The 21,078-nt window shown below is 46.0% G+C and overlaps 2 protein-coding genes across 2 annotated transcripts; both read left to right on the top strand.

Annotated features, from left to right (window-relative positions):
• Positions 1-2,689: 2,689 nt before the first annotated feature.
• Positions 2,690-6,018, top strand: LOC103014690 (protein FAM90A1-like). Its single transcript, XM_057537320.1, has 4 exons — positions 2,690-3,090; positions 3,511-3,710; positions 4,148-4,253; positions 4,847-6,018. Exons 1-4 carry the CDS (start codon positions 2,971-2,973, stop codon positions 5,552-5,554), a joined length of 1,134 nt encoding a protein of 377 aa, XP_057393303.1. The 5' UTR covers positions 2,690-2,970; the 3' UTR covers positions 5,555-6,018.
• A 6,018-nt stretch (positions 6,019-12,036) lies between these two features.
• Positions 12,037-20,410, top strand: DEFB108B (defensin beta 108B). Its single transcript, XM_028168229.1, is given in 3 exon segments — positions 12,037-12,106; positions 20,243-20,271; positions 20,273-20,410. Coding segments are annotated over 3 exon segments (237 nt in total).
• Positions 20,411-21,078: the final 668 nt, after the last annotated feature.

Here is a 21,078-nt window from a genome sequence, read left to right on the forward strand (position 1 = left end):
ACCCATTTTACTCATTGGCCACCCCCCTGAACGTATCCTCTGATATCCATTGCTCTGTTCTGTGAATATATGTGTTTGTTTTTGTGTCATTTGTTTTCCTCTTTAATCTTTTTTTACTTATTTGCTTTTTGTATTTGTGTTTAGTGTTCCACATATAAGTGAATTCATAAGATATTTCTCTTTTCTAAATGTGTCTTCAAGACATTGATAAATACAAGGTGATATATAATGTTGATTGGTTAAAAAAAAAAAAAACACCTCATCAAGGTCATGTGACCTTAGAGGAGTATAAAGTCAGCAGGAAAGGGAAATTCCTTCCTCAGCCACCCACAAAGCTGCATCTCCTCAGGTAGAGAGTGTCCAGCACCCACCATTCTGAGCATCTACTGACAGAGGAGAGGTATCCAGCTGAGTTTCATGTTGTGTGATTTAAATTTGGTGTTCAGCTAGTTCCTCAAGGAAACAGGACAAGAATAAAATTACGTAGTGATGTGGCTTTAGGCGGTTGAGTATCGATTCTTTAACTTCTTTTTAATTTAATTAAAAAATTTTTTTAACTTAGGTATCATTCCATTATAATATTAGTAAGTTTTATGTGCACAGCAACGCATTTCAGTTTCTGTGTACCATACACCTTCTCAGCACCAAAAATGCAGTTTTCCTCTGTCACCATCTAGCTGCCCCATTTTGCCCATTTTGCCTCTGCCCGTGGCTTCTCCTCTGATTTCCACTACTCGGGTCTGTGTATCTTTGTATTTGTTATCGTGTCAATTTTTTTCTTCCTTAAAGTTGTTTTTACTTATTTTCTTTTTGTTTGTTAGTTTTTTGTGTTCCACACGTGAGTGAAATCACGAATTATTTCTTTCTCTTAACATGTCTTCAGACGTGGTTAGACCAAAGGTGACAGATGACGTTGATTGGTTAAGCAACCCTTAACAAGGTCATGTGACCTTGGAGCAGTATCAGGTCAGCTAGGAAAGGAAGCTCCCCCTTGACCCGTCCTCAGCCCCCTTCAAAGTTGCATTCCTCCACCCACCTCCCTGATACTCTCCTGACAGAGAGGAGGAGCACAGCTGGACTTTAGGATAGTTTGCTTTAAATTTGTGTTCAGCATATCCCTCAGAACAAGAAGTCCATAGTGAAGATATGTAATGATTTGGCCTGGCAATAGGGTAAGGTGTCTTTTTTTTTTTTTTTTTTTAATTTATTTTTGGCTGTGTTGGGTCTTTGTTGCTGCGTGCGGGCTTTTCTCTAGCTGTGGCGAGTGGGGGATACTCTTCATTGCGGTGCGCGAGCTTCTCATTGCGGTGGCTTCTCTTGTTGCAGAGCACCAGCTCTAGGTTCACGGGCTTCAGTAGTTGTGGCACATGGGCTTCAGTAGTTGTGGCTCATGGGCTCTAGAGCACAGTCTCAGTAGTTGTGGCTCACAGGCTTACTTGCTCCGCAGCATGTGGGATCTTCCCAGACCAGGGCTCGAACCCATGTCCCCTGCACTGGCAGGTGGGTTCTTAACCACTACGCCACCAGGGAAGTCCCAAGGTGTCTTTATTTTTATAATTTTATTTTTTAAATTGCGTTAACAGTGGGTGTCAATATTAGATGTTTCGTTTGTACAGTATTACATTTCAAATTTTGTAAACCTTAACACAGGCTCACCACCAAAATTTTCCTCTCCCACTGTCACTACACATTTGACCACCTTTACCATTGTGCCTTGGCCCTTGACGTTTCCTCCCTGGTATCCACTACTCTGTTCTGTGAATCTATATGTTTGTTTTTGTCATTTGGTTTGTTCACCGATTTGTTGGTTTCTTTCCTTTTTGTTTGTTCTTACTATTCTACGCAAGAGTGAAGTCCTTTGGTATTCACCTTCGGTCTCTGACTTTCTTCTTTAGCATCATAACAATAACTTCTATCCATATTCTGGAAAATGACAAGATTTCAACTTTTTTTTATGGCTGAAAAGATTTCCATAGAATATACATACTCTTGTTTCCTTATCCCTTTTTCCATTGATTGGGAACTATGTCAAGGAGCATATATCTTTTGTTTTCTTCTAGGAGTTTTACAATTTCAGGTCATATCTTCAAATCTTTCATCAATTTTCAGTTGAGTTTTAAGTATGGTACCAGATAATGATCTAGATCATTTAACTTCAGTAGCAGTTTTGAGAACAGAGGCTGAAAAAATATATCCTTCTGAATGCTCTTATTACGTGAAGATTCAAATTCTAAGGAATTTAGCATCCTAGCATTCTGATTGATGTGGGGCACTGGATGAGCAGTTATGAAAACTTGGTGGGATTGTCTGTAGGCATTGAAAGCCTAAAAAATTATTCATTCATCCTCAGTTGAAACATGTATTTCACATTTTATTAACTAAGTAAAAGTGAGACACTGAGGGTGAAGGATTCAGAAAACAGTTCAGACCCTGCATTGTGCCCCGTCTAAGCTAGCAGAGGAGAAAATTATTGTGTTACGTGAATTTGTATTTGAGAATTGCCTTCTCTGATGTCAGATGCGAGAGCCCAATTCTCAAGGAGTTATCAAACTTATGTTTGATTTTCAAATGCCTGGACGTCAATATTAAATGTGGCCTTTCCATAGCATAAGTATTTCTGTACGTGTGGGGAAATCTTTTCTCACTCTTATCTCTTAGACTGTGATACATGTAACCAAAGTCTCTAACTTCAGTCTCAAGGATGCAAATCCAAATTCACAGTCTGCCTAAAACTTCTAACCAAGTCAGGGCCCTCACCTATGGGTAGGTATCTGGAGAGAACGGAGAAATGTCTGGGCAGAGAAGTCAAAGTATCAGAAACCTGGATTTCCTTAGTGGTCGTGAGGTTTCATGACCCCATTTGTGTAGAGGGGGCAGGGTGACTTGTATGAATATGACGGTTTTCTCTTTCTTTTTACAGAGGCAATCCAAAAATTAAGATTGGCGAGAAGCACCGAGGAGGTGGGGAACATGGCCGGTCGTTACAGACAGCTGGGTCCCTGCAAACTCTCTCAAGCCCAGCAAGTGAGGAAGCAAAACCCGGGTGCAGGAAGACAGGTGGCTCCCCCGCCAAAGGACGAAGACCCCAGGGTAAGTGGAGGCATGGACTCTGGAAACAGGGTCTGGGCCTGGAATACCTGGGTCCATAACTCCCTTGTCCAGCCCCATCCAAAGACAGCTGCCTTGGGACCTCATCCGCAGGGAGACCAGGCCGTTCAGAGATGGGGCTGGACCCTCCTTAGTGTGATGTCTGGCCTGCTTTTCTCCAAATCCTTCAATCGGGGTCTTGCTGTGCACACTTGGAGCACCAGCCCTTCCTCCTTTGGTGCTCCCTGGCAAAGGCTTTGGGAAGCACCACAGTATCACAAATATCCTGGCACCCAAGGGGCCGTGTGCTTCTGTCCTTTCTCCAGAACCAGTGTCATCCCCCTCAATCTGTCCTTGTGTTCACTTTGGACATGCGCCTGTGAGTTCTGCTGACTCACTGACCTTGTTCTCCCCCACCCACAGGTGAAGTGTAGGGACTGCGGAGCCTTTGGGCACAAAGCGAGGAGCCTCAGGTGCCCCATGAAGCGCTGGCATGGGGCCCTGGCCCCCCAGCCCTTGGGCTCCAAACTCGGCAAGGAGAACCTGGAACCACGGAAGCTGCAGGACCTGCAGACCCCCGGGACCCCTAACACGGCTGAGAGAGAGAAGAGTGAAAGGCAAAGGTGAGCAGTGGGGTGGGTGGTACCCAAGCTTTGGGCTGAAATCGCGGAGACAGTTCCTCTCCTTCTCTACCCTGGGTGCTGAGCCATCTCTAGAAATGACAGGGAAAATGGGGAAACAAGAGCCATGTCCTGAGGGGGCCACACTCAGGAGCTCAGAATATGCCTTGAAGTCACTGAGGGGTGTGGAGAACACATGCAGTTTTGCACCTGACAGGCCCCAAAGCCATAGGGACAAATAGACAGGACTTCCTGGGAAACCCAGGAGGGAACCCTGGAGTTGGGGGAAGGATATGAGCAGGGCAGGAGTCTGCACCAAGCACAGGGATTCAGGTCCGGTGTCACCCCAGGACTTGGAAAGGGGCTGGGCCACAGCACCATTGGTCCCAATAGTGACAAGGAAATTGGGTTTCTGCCCCTTAACGTGGTTTGTTTTGCAGGAAAGAAGAGCAGCAGAGGAAGCTGCTCCAGAGATTTCCCAGGAAACCCCAAGGGTGGCGGCAGCGGTACTGGAAGGAGGGGACAGAGTCCTGCCACTACCTGAGGGTCAGTCTCCTGGTTCCCGCGCTTTCTCCTTCTGGGGTAACCCAACTGGCCTCAGTCCCCTTCTGTGGGAGGGAGCGGGTCACGTTCTTTTCCAACCAATGTGATCATTTAGAGTTCTTTTCAGATGCCATTTTCCTCGGTTTCTTTGATTTTGCATTCTTACTTGCATGGCTGGCAAGGATATGCTGCTTGGTAAATGGAAGTGATTTTATCAGCAGCATTCCATAAGCAGACTCCTTTAAGTCAGAACACAAATCTGTAAATTGTGGTTCATCCTCCAAAACTGGCCATCAGAACTTATTTTGCCACCAAAGTGCCTGCAAAACACCGAGTTGTGTGCAGTCCTCGGAAGGGGGTATACAAAAAGCTTGTTTCCACTTACTTAACAGGAGACATTGTTAAACTCTTTCTATGTGCCTGTTTGATGTATAAATGTCTCAAGGTGATATTTTCTTTTTCATGAGCATCACTGAGGTTGAGTATCTCATCACATAAAATTAATTCCTATGAGATAGTTTTTGGTTAATTTTAATTTTTCCTGGATGGAGAGAAGATTCTCATGTCTGGCCTTTCTGTTTGGTCTTATCCTACAGCATCCAAACATGCCCACGCTCATCCAGGCATCCAAGAGGAAACCCCTCCAGGATCCAGATCTCCCAAGTAGGTCACCTGTCAGGAAAGATGACGGGAAATCCACCCACCCTGCAGTGTCTCTCATCAGCAGAAGTTTGGTCCAGGACTCCAAAAGCAGCATCAAGGCCCCAGGCAAGAGATCTGCCCAGATCCCCACCCAGACGTGTCTGAACCCCCCAAAGAAACCTAGACTCAGCCCCATCCAGACTCCCCAGAAGAGCACTCTGACAGCACATCTGGGGGCTTTCCAGAATCTCCCTCCTCCACCCAGTACAACTGGACATGGACCCACAGTGACCCCCCAAGTCAGCAGGAAGACACCTGCCCAGGGGCAAAGCCTTGCCCTCCAACCTCCACTGGACAGATCTCGCCCCAATAGTGTCCAAGCCTGCGCCAGAGACCACCCTCCACCCACCAGCCACGTTCCCGGCCAGCCTCTCAGGATGCTCTTCGTGAGAGTAGACGAAGGCTGGTGGAGCTGCAGGTACGTGGAGCCTCCCGCCTTGCCTGGTCCTGAGCAGTCAGCCCCTCCTGCTCAGAGCCCTCCCACTGGCAAGGAGCCTGAGGGGCACTGGGCCCCTGGCCCCCGGAGTGTCCTCTACGATGACCTTCAGGTGTCTTCTTCCTCTGAAGACGGCGACTGGGAGGGACACGCCTATGGCAACTAAGACTTGTCCTCCAGCCCCAGGTGCCCTGGAGGTGACTGTGGACTTGAGGAGGGGGAGTCACAAGGAGCAGCTGTTCCTGGAGAAGCAGCGACCCCCACCCCTGGGGGGCGAAAAGACGGTGGAAACCCAGACAAGCCCCAGGGACACACACGTGCACGCACTGCACTTTCTCCTGATGGAACTAGAGTCATCTGTTAAATGGTGCTTATCGCACAGGGATGTCAAGTTGTTTGTCAGCCTGAATCTATTTTAAGTAATTGAGGCAAATTCTAGGAGTAACTTTTAGCTATTGTGTAAATAGGAAGCTATGGTAGTAATCTGCATTTGGTGCAAACGTCTGAACTTTTGGAACCTGGCTAAAGGGCCCAACTCTGTGCTTTGCAGAAGGTCAGCAGTGTCCTGTCCTGAGATGAGACTCGTGGACTCTGTGGAGTCTTTCACTGTAAATCATGGTGGGGACACTCCCACGGCTCTGCTTCTCATGTTTCATTGAATGTTACTATAAAGCTTTTTGTTTTCAAATTTTCTTTCAATTTTAATAAAGTTCTACCGTATAAGACATGTTGTACGTGGTTTTTATCTCTAAGCCTTGTAGATCATCTTAACATTTATTTTTACTCAAGATAGATTTTGTGGAGACTTCCCTGGTAGGCCAGTGGTTAAGACTCCCTGTTTCCAATGCAGGGGGCGCGGGTTCGAGCCCTGGTCAGGGAAGTAAGATCCCACATGCCGTGCGGCCAAAGAACAACAAAAAAAGAAAAATTAAGATGGATTTTGTAACTGAGGGGAAAGGGGAGCTTGGGAGGACCTAAGGCTTATTAAAAATACAGAATCTCCGGCCCTCCCAGGTCCACGGGTCAACATTTGCACATTAACAATGCACCGTGTCAATCCCCTGCATGGACGATGTGATAACGTGTAGGTTGCCTTATTCTCACACTGGGCCGGCCACACTGGACTCAGTTGGTGAATCTTAATAGGTGCATAAGCCTGAATCCTACTTCAAAAGGTACGAGTTTATGTTGTCTGTTTTGAGGCCCGGGCATTGGGATTGTAGCTGCTCTGGAGATGATTATATCATCTGGTTTGAGAACCACTGGAGGTGGTGGCAGTGAAATCACCTACGTCACATGCTGCCTCTGTTCTCTAACAGGAAGAGACCTGAGCAGGTCCAAGAAAATGCACCGAGCTGTGTAGAGAGGGCTTCCCGGGCAGAGCAAACCACGTTCCTACCTCCACACAACAACTGTTTGGGGCGAGCATCTTCATTCCGTAGAAGCCTGCACCTCAAGGGCAGCGAGCTGCTGGCTGAAGGCACAAGGTTGTTCAAATACGGGGAAAACAGAGCTGGTACACTCGGGGCCATGCCCAGACCTGCTGGAACTTCTGAAATGACCTTTCTCTTTGTGACCTGGGTCTGAGCCTATTCCTTATACTCCCTTATCTCATGACCTCAATCCTGTCCCAGTACTTTCTTACAGATTCTCACAAAACAAAACACCATTGATCCTTACTTCTGGCATTTCAAAGGGTGTGAATAGGCCCTGACCAATGTTCTATGCTATGGAATCCTCTGAGCATCACAGGATTGAAGAAGAGGAGCCTGCCACAGTAGCCATCTGGGGTTGGAACTGTGAGGGATGGGCTCTGTATTCTCGGACCTGCGAATACAGGGGACGGGGTTTCAGGACACAGGATGGGTTTAGTGAGACAGCATTGATCTGGGGCTCAATCGAAACACGTGTTGTCAGTTTTGAGAAGATGGCGTACCTTCCACCTACCCAGGTGACGGCACACAGCTCATTATCCATACTCGACCCAAAATATTCAGAGTAAGCAAAAACGGGTTCAATAATCTCCTACTTTCAAAAATAAAAACAATCTTTCAAATAGCCCAGGGAAGAAAGATAATGAAAAATGTGAAATGACAATATATGTAGAAAAAGTGAAAAAGTATGAGATGCCATCCACATCTTTAAAAAGGTATTTGAATTTATAACTCATCTCAAGATGTGTGAAATAGAACACGTAGCAAATAAAGAATGAGAAAGAATGTATACAGGTGATACTGTATAGATATTAGATATATACAGTAGCACGTGTTCTTTTCAAGGAATTCCTAAGCCCTCCATCCTCACTGACCACGTCCTGGCCCCGTGAGGTCCCCGGAGCTGAGCCCTGTGTGGAGTCTCTGCCTCCTGAGGGAATGGACAAAAGACATGGAAAATACGTTCTGAAATCTTTAGTGTGAAACAGTGCATTCCTTCCAGGCCGAGAAGGAGTTTCCCGTTAGTTTCCATCTAAACAAAGGTTTCTAATTGCTGGAAGTAGCACAGTCCTGGAGCCAGAATTTCCCAGATCCAGGTGTAGATGGGTTTGTTTCTCCCCAAGGCCTCCGTCCATGTCGAGCTGACAGGAGCTGACTTGCTGTCCTCACATGGCCTTTCCTCTTGCTCAGACCCCTGGTCTCTTCTCGTACTTCTAAGGGCACAGGTCAGGTTGAATTAGGGCCTCACCATAAGGCCACCAGATTAAGGTAATCACAGCTCTAACTGCTAGCTCTCCATGTAAAGTCACATCCTGATGTACTAAATGTTTGAGCTTCAACATGTGAACTGGGGGGGACACAGTTCAGTCCATCACATTTGGTTCATTCACTGTCAAGCCCTCTTGTTTCAACAAGGCTCCAGAATGACCCGACTTCTCTGTGTTGTGCTGATGACCAAGGGAAGGGGTCAGCCACACGGCGCTGGAACCGGACTGGGAGAAACACACAGGCAGGAGAGGTCAGAACTTCCTGATGGGCTCAGAGAATACTCTCCTTGCTTGGGTGACGGGAGCATTTACAACGAGCCTCCAGGGCTATGTTACTCTCTCCGCCCTCTTTAGGAGAGTAAGAGCTGTTCCTTTGCTGCAATTATACGCAGAAATTTTGCTGGTGCTGGTGGGGTAAGGTCTCTGGGTCATCACTGCCAGCATAAGACGTTCCTGGCCCCTGGAGGTTAAATTTAAGAGCCTCAGACAGGGCTAGGCCATCCTCCCCAGGACAGCCTGGCAGCACAAGCAGCGGAGGTTCTGTGCCTGTATACATGGAGGGAGACCCTCGGTAGGATCTTCAATACTTATTTAAGGATAGAAGGTAGGTAGTTTTGATGACAGAAGTGGTAACCAGTGCAACTTTAAAAGATTAATATTCTGTAGCCCCAGACACAGGAAAAACAGATATCCAAAGCATTTAATTTTATATTATTTTATCCCTAAGACATTGGTGCCTATAGAGAATTTTCCATTAAGGCAAAGGTTTTTTTGGCCACCATTTTTCAAATAACCATTTACCTACACACTTTCTAAGTGGAAAACTCTGTGAACCCAAAGGATATCTTCACATAGATTACAAACCCAACCTCTCCTCATCGCTAAGTGCACAAAAAACACAAACATTCTCCAAATATGAAATCCCTAACCTGTCCCAAGCCAGGCTGTATGCACACAGCTGCATTCTCAGATATACACAATTACCGCCCCCCCCCCACGCTCTGCACATAAACCACAAGATCTGTAATAAGAATGCCTCTTCTCTAAAGTTATGGAGCTTGTCCAGCCCACTGCTAACCAAGGACACACCACCGGACTTCTTTTGACAACCTGCCAAATATGTGCAACACCAAATCCCCTAGAAAAATTGGCGCCGATAAATACCATTCTCCATCTCTGCCTAATGCACTCCAAGTTCAATACTGGAAAGTCATTCAACTGATTCATAAGAATTCCATAGTGCAAAAATTCAGACATCCTGCACCCCATCAACAAATGAGTCTTCAAACGCAGCACAAGTGGAAAGTCCTCAGACAGTTCTTAGACCCAGTAATCAACCCCACTCGCTCCAGTAACTTCGCAGCGTACACCACACTCCTGAGAAGGAGGCACAAGTCGCCACTGAATATCGTGTCCTGTAAACGCTGCAGACACACAGTCCTTTCACAAGACTAGATTATTCACACCTGCAACACAATTTCCTATACACGACTGGGCTTGTGAGTGTGTGTGTGACTGTGTGTGTGGAGTGTGTGTGTTTGCAGATGTGCAGCAGAGCTTATTGCAGTGCATCCAGAGACCTCAGCTTCTTCTCGTTCTTCTTCTTGGAAGCTCTGTCCTTCCCTCTGAGACAAGGGATGTGGCCGATGTTTACTGGTCCCTGAGGTGCGGTGCCTCTGGCTGGATTGTTGAGCAGGTAGTTTTCCTGTTCAGGAAGTTTCATTTTCATCCCATCTCCATATTTCGACGGGTGAATCACGACAGCATGGGCAGGCAAGGTAGACTCGATCTTCCTGTGGTTGGATTCAGGCTGAGGTCGGTTGTGTTCTCGGCGGCATCTCCACTGCTCTAAGGTGATTTCTTGAACATCTGTTTCCTCCAGGTGCTCCTCCGACCCAGGAACTCTGATGCTGGCATGTCTTCCAGGTTCCCCGTGGGCTGCATCCATGCCTGCGGGGTCAGACCCAGGGATGTCGGTGCCCCTCCCGGTGACGGTCCCCCACCGTCTCCTTCCAATGCACTCTTCTGGACGTAAAAGAGGACATAGGCACTTTGGCTCAGGGCAGAAGCCACGTCACAGGCGGTGACCTTGGTATCGTCCATTTTATACCACTGGCCGTTCCCAGCTCTGACGTAACAGAAGTAGGGCTGTCGGTGACAACTGCCCCCGGAGTGCACCAGCGCCGCATAGAACACATAATCCAGTGGTCCTGCCTCCTGCTCCGACATGTATGGTTGCAAGTCGAAGCACCCGGGATATAGAACTTTCTTATCCATTTTGTCACCTGTGAAATCTGAAGAACCGTTTCAGCACAAGGATCAGGACCTTGGGGTGCTGTGCAAAGTCAACCTCTTGGTGGCAGGCACCTTCTTGAGACAAACACTACAATGATGGGCATTTTCCCCGTCCAGCTTTTCGGGCTTCTCCAACTCTCTTGAAGCGTGGTTCACACTCTGAGCTGCCATGATATCCAGGGTGCTGTCCAGATAAGGGTCAGAAGGGTCTATTTGTAGACTACCTAAAATATGTTTACTTGTCAGCATCATGCATAAATATGCTGAGAGAGGAAAACAGCGTTCGGGTAATGAGCATACATTTAGCTTAGCCCCTCCAAAAGAAATAAAAGGAAGACCGCTGGAATAAGTGGGGGGTGTGTGTGTGTGTGTATTTATAAGTACCTTTAGGCATGCACATTTTCAAAGTACTAATATTCTTAAAGTATTATGGTTTGTACTTAACAAAAAGATTTCTGCCATTTTCTTAAATGAAGAGCAAGCTTTTGATCACTTTCTCAATCCCCTGAATATCCTTGGCAATCTTTCCCAACAGATTCCCTTGATGGTTTAGAATTCAGAAGGAAGTCGTTCATGAATGTATCCACCTTGCAATGGAGTGAATTAACAGTGAATTAACAGTGTCATTTACACTGAATTAACAGTGAATTAAGAGTGTCATTTACATTAAGTTTTCCATTATGTGGAAGAAAATTTTCTGTACAACGCTCACACTTTATGTAGACAGAACTCCCTTCTCAAATGACAGTATTTACGGAGGGCCAAAAAATATTGAACAAAAAGATTATCATCCTGTGGTTTTGTTTCTACACTTTTGCTCTTCCTCTATTTTAACTCATCAATATAATGATCACGAGGGTAATTAGAAATATATTAGTCTACCTATGTTGGTCACTTAAACTGTGACAATGTAAATCCTTGTCAATCACTTGGGGGAATCTGTTTCCTAATCTCCATTTCCTTAAGTTGATTATTATTATTATTATTATTATTATTATTATTATTATTATTAACAGCCATCGTTGCATGGCTGTTAATATCATTAACATCATCATCACTATCATTATTATCATTATTTTTATTATTACACTACTTATTATAGATTATCTTTTGCATACTGCTCTATTCAAAAGTGTTTTGGATTTGCTGAAGATGATTCCTGAGAGTTCTCCCCACAGACACACACACAGCAGCCCTTCGACTGCAGCTTTACTGCCGGCACCTGTTGGCTGGACGAGACTCATGAAATCCTGCATGTTCCCCTCAGGGAACGGTGAGCAGCCCAGGCTGGAAGGGGAGCTTCGAAGAGCATGTCCATGGGCCACCTGAGCCTATAGGACAACTGATGAGTCCTACTGAGGGCCCAGAAACAGCTGTGTCGCCCAGGAAGTCAGGGAGGGTATGCTTGCCCACCATAGCGACATTGTCAAGGTTACTCTGGGGGCCCAGGAACCACTCTTGCCCTCCTTGCGAGACTGGAGATGGCATCCCTGCCCCCAGCATCTTCAGAATTTTCTTCTCAGATCAGGAACCCAGGAACCACCATTGCTGGAAACAGAGGTGCACAGAGGTCATCTTATCCCCCCCTGAGCCTCTAGAATGTTCTCAGTTCCCACGGGTGCCCAGGAGAGGCTGGTGCCAACCTTGAAGGCATGGAGAATGTGGTTCGCTCGCCCAAGCAACTGCAGGAAGTTTTCAGTCCACCTGGCAACTGGGAAACTGGTGCGGCCAGTCCCTTCTGCCCTTGCTGGCCAGATGATGACCTTGGACAGTGTAGATGCAAATGGAGGGGCGTGGACTTCAAGGTGCCCAGAAAGAGAAGGACCAACAGCAGGCGAGGTCTGGGCAGTGCTGGGGGCTTCATGTCTGACGTCTGAACGCTGACTGTGGATGTGCATTCTTGTCTTCTTTGCCTGGAGAAGCTGAAAAAAGTTCTGGAGATGAATGGTGGTGACGGTTGCACCACAGTGTAAATGTACTTGAGGTCCCTGAACTGTATGACCATAAATGATTAAAATGGTAAGTTTATGTACATTTTACCATGCTAAAAAATCATAACTCCAAAGAGATGGACAGTAGAACACACATTGCCTTAAGGGATGAGGAGATACAGATGGCATAGTAGGGAGAAGAAAGTGTAATCTGCTGTTTTCAGATGGAATGTCCTATAAATATCAATTAAATCTATCTGGTCTATTGTGTCATTTAAAGCTTGTGTTTCCTTATTAATTTTCTGTCTGGATGATCTGTCCATTGGTGTAAGTGAGGTGTTAAAGTCCCCCACTATTTTTGTGTTACTGTCGATTTCCTCTTTTATAGCTGTTAGCAGTTGCCTTACGTATTGAGGTGCTCCTATGTTGGGTGCATATATATTTATAATTGTTATGTCTTCTTGGATTGATCCCTTGATCATTATGTAGTGTCCTTCCTTGTCTCTTGTAACATTCTTTATTTTAAAGTCTATTTTATCTGATACGAGTGTTGCTACTCCAGCTTTCTTTTGATTTCCATTTGCATGGAATATCTTTTTCCATCCCCTCACTTTCAGTCTGTATGTGTCCCTAGGTCTGAAGTGGGTCTCTTGTAGACAGCACATATACAGGTCTTGTTTTTGTATCTGTTCAGTGAGCCTGTTTCTTTTGGTTGGAGCATTTAATCCATTCATGTTTAAGGTAATTATTGGTATGTATATTCCTATGACCATTTTCTTAATTGTTTTGGGTTTGTTTTTGTAGGTCCTTTTCTTCTCTTGTGTTTCCCACTTAGAGAAGGTCCTTTAGCATCAGTTGTAGAGATGGTTTGGTGGTGCTGAATTCTCTTAGCTTTTGCTTGTCTGTAAAGCTTTTGATTTCTCCATCAAATCTGAATGAGATCCTTGTGGGGTAGAGCAATCTTGATTGTAAGCTCTTCCCTTTCATCACTTTAAGTATATCATACCACTCCCTTCTGGACTGTAGAGTTTCTGCTGAGAAATCAGCTGTTAACCTTATGGGAGTTCCCTTGTATGTTATTTGTCATTTTTCCCTTGTTGCTTTTAATAATTTTTCTTTGTCTTTAATTTTTGTCAGTTTGATTACTATGTGTCTCAGCGTGTTTCTCCTTGGGTTTATCCTGCCTGGGACTCTCTGCACTTCCTGGACTTGGGTGGCTATTTCCTTTCCCATGTTAGGGAAGTTTTCAACTATAATCTTGTCAAATATTTTCTCAGGTCCTTTCTCTCTCTTCTTCTGGGACCGCTATAAAGCGAATGTTGGTGTGTTTAATGTTGTCCCAGAGGTCTCTTAGGCTGTCTTCATTTCTTTTCATTCTTTTTTCTTTATTCTGTTCCACGGCAGTGAATTCCACCATTCTATCTTCCAGGTCACTTATCCGTTCTTCTGCCTCAGTTATTCTGCTATCGATTCCTTCTTGTATATTTTTCATTCCAGTTATTGTATTGTTCATCTGTTTGTTTGTTGTTTAATTCTTCCAGGTGTTTGTTCTTTAATTCTTCTAGATCTTTGTTACTCATTTCTTGCATCTTCTCGATCTTTGCCTCCATTCTTTTTGCAAGGTCCAGGATCATCTTCACCATCATTATTCTGAATTCTTTTTCTGGAAGGTTGCCTATCTCCACTTCATTTAGTTGTTTTTCTGGGGTTTAATCTTGTTCCTTCATCTGTTACATAGCCCTCTGCCTTTTCATTTTGTCTGTCTTTCTGTGAATGTGGTTTTCATTCCACAGGCTGCAGGATTGTAGTTCTTCTTGCTTCTGCTGTCTGCCCTCTGGTGGATGAGGCTATCTAAGAGGCTTGTGCGAGCTTCCTGATGGGAGGGACTAGTGTGGGTAGAGCTGGGTGTTGCTCTGGTGGGTAGAGCTCAGTAAAACTGTAATCTGCTTGTCTGCTGATGGGTGGGGCTGAGTTTGCTTCCTGTTGGTTGTTTGGCCTGAGGTGACCCAGGACTGGAGCCTACAGGCTCTTTGGTGGGGCTAATGGCGGACTCCAGGAGGGCTCACACCAAGGAGTACTTCCCAGAACTTCTGCTGCCAGTGTCCCCGCCCACACAGTGAGCCACAGCCACCCCCCGCCTCTGCAGGAGACCCTCCAACACTAGCAGGTAGATCTGGTTCAGTCTCCTCTGGGGTCACTGCTCCTTCCCCCGGGTCCTGATGCACACACTACTTTGTGTGTGCCCTCCAAGAGTGGAGTCTCTGTTTCCCCCAGTCCTGTCAAAGTCCTGCAATCAATTCCCACTAGGCTTCAAAGTCTGATTCTATAGGAATTCCTCATCCCGTTGCCGGACCCCCTGGTTGGGAAGCCTGACGTGGGGCTCAGAACCTTCACGCCAGTGGGTGGACTTCTGTGGTATAAGTGTTCTCCAGTTTGTGAGTCACCCACCCAGCAGTTATGGGATTTGATTTTACTGTGATTGTGCCCCTCCTACCATCTCATTGTGGCTTCTCCTTTGTCTTTGGATGTGGGGTATCATTGTTTGGTGACTTCCAGTGTCTTCCTGTCGATGATTGTTCAGCAGGTAGTTGTGATTCCGGTGCTCTTGCACGAGGGAGTAAGCGCACATCCTTCTACTCTGACATCTTGAACTAATCCTCTATACATTTTTTCTAAGTCCACTAGGGGGCAATACTGCTCTTGGCTTTCTAGAAAGTGTCACCACCTGTCCCTGCAGGTATTTTCTATCTCAGCTCAGAACCAGAAAGCCAACACTGCCAAAAATTGAGGTGCAGTTAGGGCATTCTAGGACTACCTGCGCCTCTGGAAACATTCTCAGTCCCCTCATTGGCCCCAGAAATTCTGTTACTAAACTGGATGGCACAGAGGTGCCGACATGCCTGTCCACCACCCGCAGATTTGTCTAAGTGCTGCAAGAAGCCCTCATGTTCTATAAATCGACCACAAAATCATCCATAATAAGAAAAAAAGATGAATAGTGTTACTAATAAATACTAATAAAATGAGTGTTACTAATAAAATACTAATAAATTATGACTAACAATGACAATAAAAATTGAGAGCCATCATAAAGATAATAATAATACCACCACTATTAATGATAATAAAAATAAACCTTAAGGTAATGGGAGATTAGAGTACAGACTCTCCTGTATGACTGACCAGGTACTAATTTCTGGCCTCATGGGATATTTTGGCTTCAGAGTCCAAGGTCTACACAAAGAGAAAAGAAAGTAAGGCAGAATGTAGCAGGAAAAGAGAATACAGAAACAAGGAGGAGGAGGACACAGGTGACCTTGGGAACTCTGGCACAAACCCCAGAGGACAAATCTCACAGGGATGTCCTAAGGGACAGAGACAGAGGGACTTTGGTCATGAGCCTGCCTACCCCTCCACACCCACTGATTTCAGAAGTTCTACCCCAGGAACTGCAGGCGAGGAATGCAGGACCACAGACCCACAGCCGGAGCGCAAGCCCCAGCTACACCCACAGGAAGCCCCAGCCTCGCCTCAGCCCTCACACCTGCATGCCCTCTGCCAGCTCTTCCTCCAGAACCCTGGGGGTCCAGACAGCTGGCTGCTGTGTATCTCAGAGGCGGGGAACAGGAAGGTGTCAGTGACAGCTGTTTCTGGACCAGCAGGGGGCGGCATAGGCCAACAAGTGGTTCTAGAACTCCCCGACCAGCTCGCTTGCTCAGGCTGAGGGTCACCACCCCCCGCGCCTCTCAGTGCAGCACCATTTCCAGGTAAGCGCTGTTACCATTTACTTAGGCACTCAGGTTAAACTTACTGGATTACTCACATGTGCCCACTTTCATTATAAACGTCATCATGGCCCTATACTTCGTCTCTCAAACATTCTCCATCCTCTCTCTCTGTACACTCACATTGGTTTAGTCTGGGGCCTCATCTAGGGTCTATTACTGCAACAGCCTTCTTCCAAATAGATTGCTCTGTCTATTTAGTTACTCGTCCTGGCCAATTCCGGAGTTGTTTTTATAAAATTGGAATCTAATTTTGCACAGATTAAGATGTGCGCTTCACCTTTCTGTGCTGCACACAGGCAGGTGTGCGCGCACACACACACAAAATGTTGTTGTCAGTCACAAAAGCCAAGCATGAGTTTTATTCTAAGACAAGAGCACTTAGGATACTCTAATATAAGAGCTAGAAAGAAGCTGAGAGGTGACCTAAGTTGATATTTTCCATTGAGTATTCCAGAATACATTTCAGAATTGGTTCCTGGGAAATTCGTTAAAAATGCAGACTTCTGGGCTTCCCTGGTGGCGCAGTGGTTGAGAATCTGCCTGCCAATGCACGGGACACGGGTTCGAGCCCTGGTCTGGGAGGATCCCACATGCTGGGGAGCAACTGGGTCCGTGAGCCACAACTACTGAGCCTGTGCATCTGGAGCTTGTGCTCCGCAACAAGAAAGGCCGCGACAGTGAGAGGCCCGCGCACCGCGATGAAGAGTGGCCCCCGCTCGCCGCAACTAGAGAAAGCCCTCGCACAGAAACGAAGACCCAACACAGCCAAAATAAATAAATAAATAAATAGCGTTCCCTTTAAAAAAAAAAAAAGCAGACTTCTAGGCATTAGAAGGCGTACCTAGACTTGTAGGCACCCTACTAAACTAACATTGCCTGGAGTGGGTCGACGTGTCTGCATTTTGAAGCAACTTTCCCAGTTGTTTTTATGCATAATGATCGAGAGTCTCTTGATCGCAACCCAACAGACCTAAGTCTGTACGGGCGCTACTGAGATTCAAGGGGTATGGCCCTCCTGCCAATGTCTGGACCTCTGCTGAGGAGCAGGCCTAGAGGCTCAGAACTTAGACCCAAACCCCCTGCCTTCATGTTCAGAGGCGTCTGACTGCCCTGCCAGTGTTGTATGCACTTGATGCGCTTCTGAGAGTAAATGACCACAGGACTCAAACTTCCTCCTCAGCCCTGAGGAGCAAAGTCTGGTCTTAACAATAGGGAGTTTACACCTTATTGGGAGGTAAGCATCTGTTAAGCAAACTAACATATGTGTGGTTAGTGTATCCTGAGCAGAGCACTGTGGGCTTTCGGACCAGGAGTGAGTGGGGCAATTAATCACGAGGAGGGCTAGCAAAGCCTGGGAAGTACTAACACAATGTCTAGTTACTAACTAAACCAACTGGTTTCTGTACACAGCCCGACTCCTTGTAACTGAATATAGATAGCTCTTTGCTTGGACACTTTACCTGGAGCCAAAGTGTTTGTAGCTTATGTTCCCATTTAACAGGGTTTTCTGGTCAGAAGTGTGCGCCCACATCTCCCTAATGAACTGAGCGTCCAACAAGGATTCTCAGCCTTCTTGCAAAGGCCATTCTGTGTGCATAGAACACTTCTATCCACAAGTGCCCTGATGAGGTAGAGGAGGGCACTTGATATCCGGCCAAAGACATTCCGCAGGTGCCAGGGAGCCGCAGACGGAAGTTTTCTCTGCCTCTTGGAAGTGAAGCCAAGCCTTCTCCTCTCTCCAGCCACGAGGACTGCTGTTCCCCTGCTTACCATTCTCTTCTTTATGGGCCAAGTCCCACCAGGTAACAAAACAAACTCTGCTGAAGCTCTGGTAAGAGTAGGGTGCCTGAGGCCTTACAGGGGTCCAGTGTTCACAGCAACACCCGCCTCACCTCTGCCCTGAGCAGCGGTCTCGTGGGAAACCTGGGAAGTCCCGCAGCCACCTGACTCAGTAGCTCTCCACAGCAGCTCTCTGTTAGATGACATGAAGTTAAGGGCGTTTCAAGCACTTGAAACCCTCTTTGTTCCAGCACTGAAGATGAATTATTTAGGCAAGTTTACTAGCAGTTTCTAGATGTAGGTAACAAAAAAATGAGGCATTATTCTACAAAATCTTGGTCTCCAAAACTCCTCTACTTTCAGCAAAAATTAGCATCCTAAGATACTGATATAAGAGCTATGCCAAAGTTATAGGGGCAGAGGGATTGGTGAGGGGGTCTCCTTGAAAGGCCTGCTCGGAGTCCGAGAGACCTCCAACCCGCTGCCCCTTAATACGGTTGGCCGCCCAGCCTTGATGATGCCCCTGAAGGCTCCATGCCAACCTCGGGCTATCCTCTTCCTTTTCAACATCTGTTCTCCTAAAGTAGAACTTTAAACACAGGGGTCAAGATGGCACTGCAGTGAGTGCACCCCCTGCATTCTGCATGCGAACGTGGATCACAGGTACAGGCACAGACGTATATCTCCGGGACATGTAGATCTAAGGAGGGATGAGCAACTTACTGCTCTACATCATGAGGACTGTCTTATCTTTTCCTGAGAATTCAGGGTCTCAAGGGTTGGGAAGGAGTAGGAAGGTAGACAGATGCGTGAATGGGGACAGTCCTCATATAAGGAGCGGTAGCCTACTTAATCCCAGCCCTGTTATTCATCTCAAATTCCTTGCGGAGTGTGGGGTGGTGGATGTATTTCACTATATTCTGCATTCACACACACAGAATATTACTATTCTGGTTACAGGTAAAAACGCAGATGAAAACCTTGAATAGACAGCCTCAAACACTTAGGACTAATGTGATCCCATGATTTTCCTTCCAAAGCCTGCTCTGACCATCAGATCCTTCAAGGCTTAGTGCCTTAAGTTTTCAACCCCTGCGATACTTCTTTTGTCTTTCTTTCAGCCATGCTTTATTTCTCTCTGGCTCTCGCTTACGAAACCTCCTCCCTCATCCTTGTGCCAATGCTCTATTTTGAGGGCTAGTTGACTCTTCCCTGGACTATCTAGCAACCAAGGTTACTGGCCTATGATTTCTTGGAAGTCAAAGGCCATCATATCTTTTTTTCTTTGTATGCCTGCTTCCCAGTAAGGGCCTCACATTCAGTGGATGCTTAACAAATACCCATTAATGATTGCTTTGTGAACAGTAAAGAGTTAAATTCAATTTAATGCATTTGACTTTCAGCTGAATTCAATGGACTTTTGTCGAATGTCTATGAATGCCCTACACTGATTTGAAGCTATTCAAGAATTGGCTTTTATGTTCCAGAATAGGAAAATCTCGAAGTGTTGGTTTTGAGACCTCTTTTAATGTCGGCAAAGAGCTTAAGAAGTTGTCAGGGGAAAGGTGCACTTTGTGACATACAGGGATGGCTCAGAATCAAGCCACTTTCAAAACTGAGCCCCTCATTGTGTATGACCCCACCCCCGAACACTAATATATTAGGACATAAGTCAAATACTATTCAATGCTTTTAACAAGGATGTTTGTTTAGCCTTTGAGAATCTTAATGTATGCAGTGATTCCTGCAGCAGATTGCAACCTCAAAGACCAGCGCCAGGGAGAGAGGCAGTGAGCGCAGCCTCAGGATGCAAGAAATACTGACATGCGTACTGTCTGCATATTACATATGTAGGAATATTGTTCCCTTCCCCCAGAAAAATATCCTCTCTAATAATTTCCTTGATGTATATTATCTTTTGGATCTGTATTTCATTTCCACTTTTGAAAGACACACACATACACACACACATATAGAAAGAGAGATATCTCTAAAAAGTTTCTTCTACTCCAGGAAAACCAGCAGTACAAGACTAATATTAAATAAAAACTGACCTCTGCCATCGGTGTTAGGAGATAATAAGGATCGAGAAAGACCCAGAAGAGCTGGGGTGTGTGTGCCCTGGAATGGGGGCAGGGCTGCCCACGGCTAGCCTTTTGTTACTTAGATGTGCTCAATATTGCCAGATTTTACAGCAATGCCCCAAATCCAAATTTTTGTGTGAAAGCAGATTTTTAAGAAATCAAATAACAATGAAAAATCCATACAAGACTGTTTCCAGATACTCCCTCCTCCCATGTAATTCAATAAAAATTCAGGGACACCAGGAAATAGCTACCACAACTCTCTTCTCTGTGCAGGCGGGGCCAGTTTCAAGGAAGTCTGTGAGCGTCCGTCCAAACGGCTCCTGCCAGGAATTCTGCATCGACTCAGAAATCCAGGCTCGGAGATGTTTGGATGGCCGACCATGCTGTCTGCCCACGGTGCACGTACCTGAAGTCGACCCTACTACACCAAAGGAGCACTGACGCCCTTCTTAAGCTTTTTGTTTGTTTGGATGTTTTATTCTCACTCTCTCGTTCGCTTTTGCTCTCGCCTCTCTTTCTGTCTTTGTTCTCACAGGGATTCTTAGTGAGTTCTCAATAAATAAAAAAACAAAACTTGCAAACACAAAACCTATTTTAAGAATTCGTACAATGTATTTTCACTTGGTCATGGTTTGGTCTCCATCTTTCTGTACGGCCTGGATGAGCTCCAGGTTGGGTGGGGGAACTTTTTTCTTCCCTACGGTTTTTGCCTGGCCCGGCAGCCCTCCACCCTTCATCTGGGGACACTACTCGCCTTCCCCACTTGGAAAATGCACGACTTCATTCCATGCAGCCTTGTGGGGTCTCCCTCCCTATCAAAAGGGCAAATCACAGGAAACCTGCATAATCAGATTTCCCAGACTTTGCCAGCAAGCTGAATGTGGTCAGAGCAACACCCAGATAAAAGACAATTTCTTCGCACGCCCTTTTCAAAGCCAGTCCTCTGGGTTCCCTTTTTTCCACATTCTCACCAACACTTTTTCTCTTTTCTCTTTTGACACTAGCCATCCTAACAGGTGTGGGATGGTATCTCACTGTGCTTTTGACTTGCATTTCCCTGATGAATAGTAATGTTGAGCAATTTTTCACATACCCATTAGCCTTTTGTA

The sequence above is a fragment of the Balaenoptera acutorostrata genome, chromosome 21 (genome assembly GCF_949987535.1).
Source record: "Balaenoptera acutorostrata chromosome 21, mBalAcu1.1, whole genome shotgun sequence".
In the NCBI taxonomy this organism is placed as follows: domain Eukaryota; kingdom Metazoa; phylum Chordata; class Mammalia; order Artiodactyla; family Balaenopteridae; genus Balaenoptera; species Balaenoptera acutorostrata.

Coding starts and splice junctions, on each gene's coding strand:
- LOC103014690 (XM_057537320.1), top strand. CDS start 2,971: ATGGCCGGTCGTTACAGACAGCTGGGTCCCTGCAAACTCTCTCAAGCC. Junction 3,091..3,510: donor CAAAGGACGAAGACCCCAGG/GTAAGTGGAGGC, acceptor CCCCACCCACAG/GTGAAGTGTAGGGACTGCGG. Junction 3,711..4,147: donor GAGAAGAGTGAAAGGCAAAG/GTGAGCAGTGGG, acceptor TTTGTTTTGCAG/GAAAGAAGAGCAGCAGAGGA.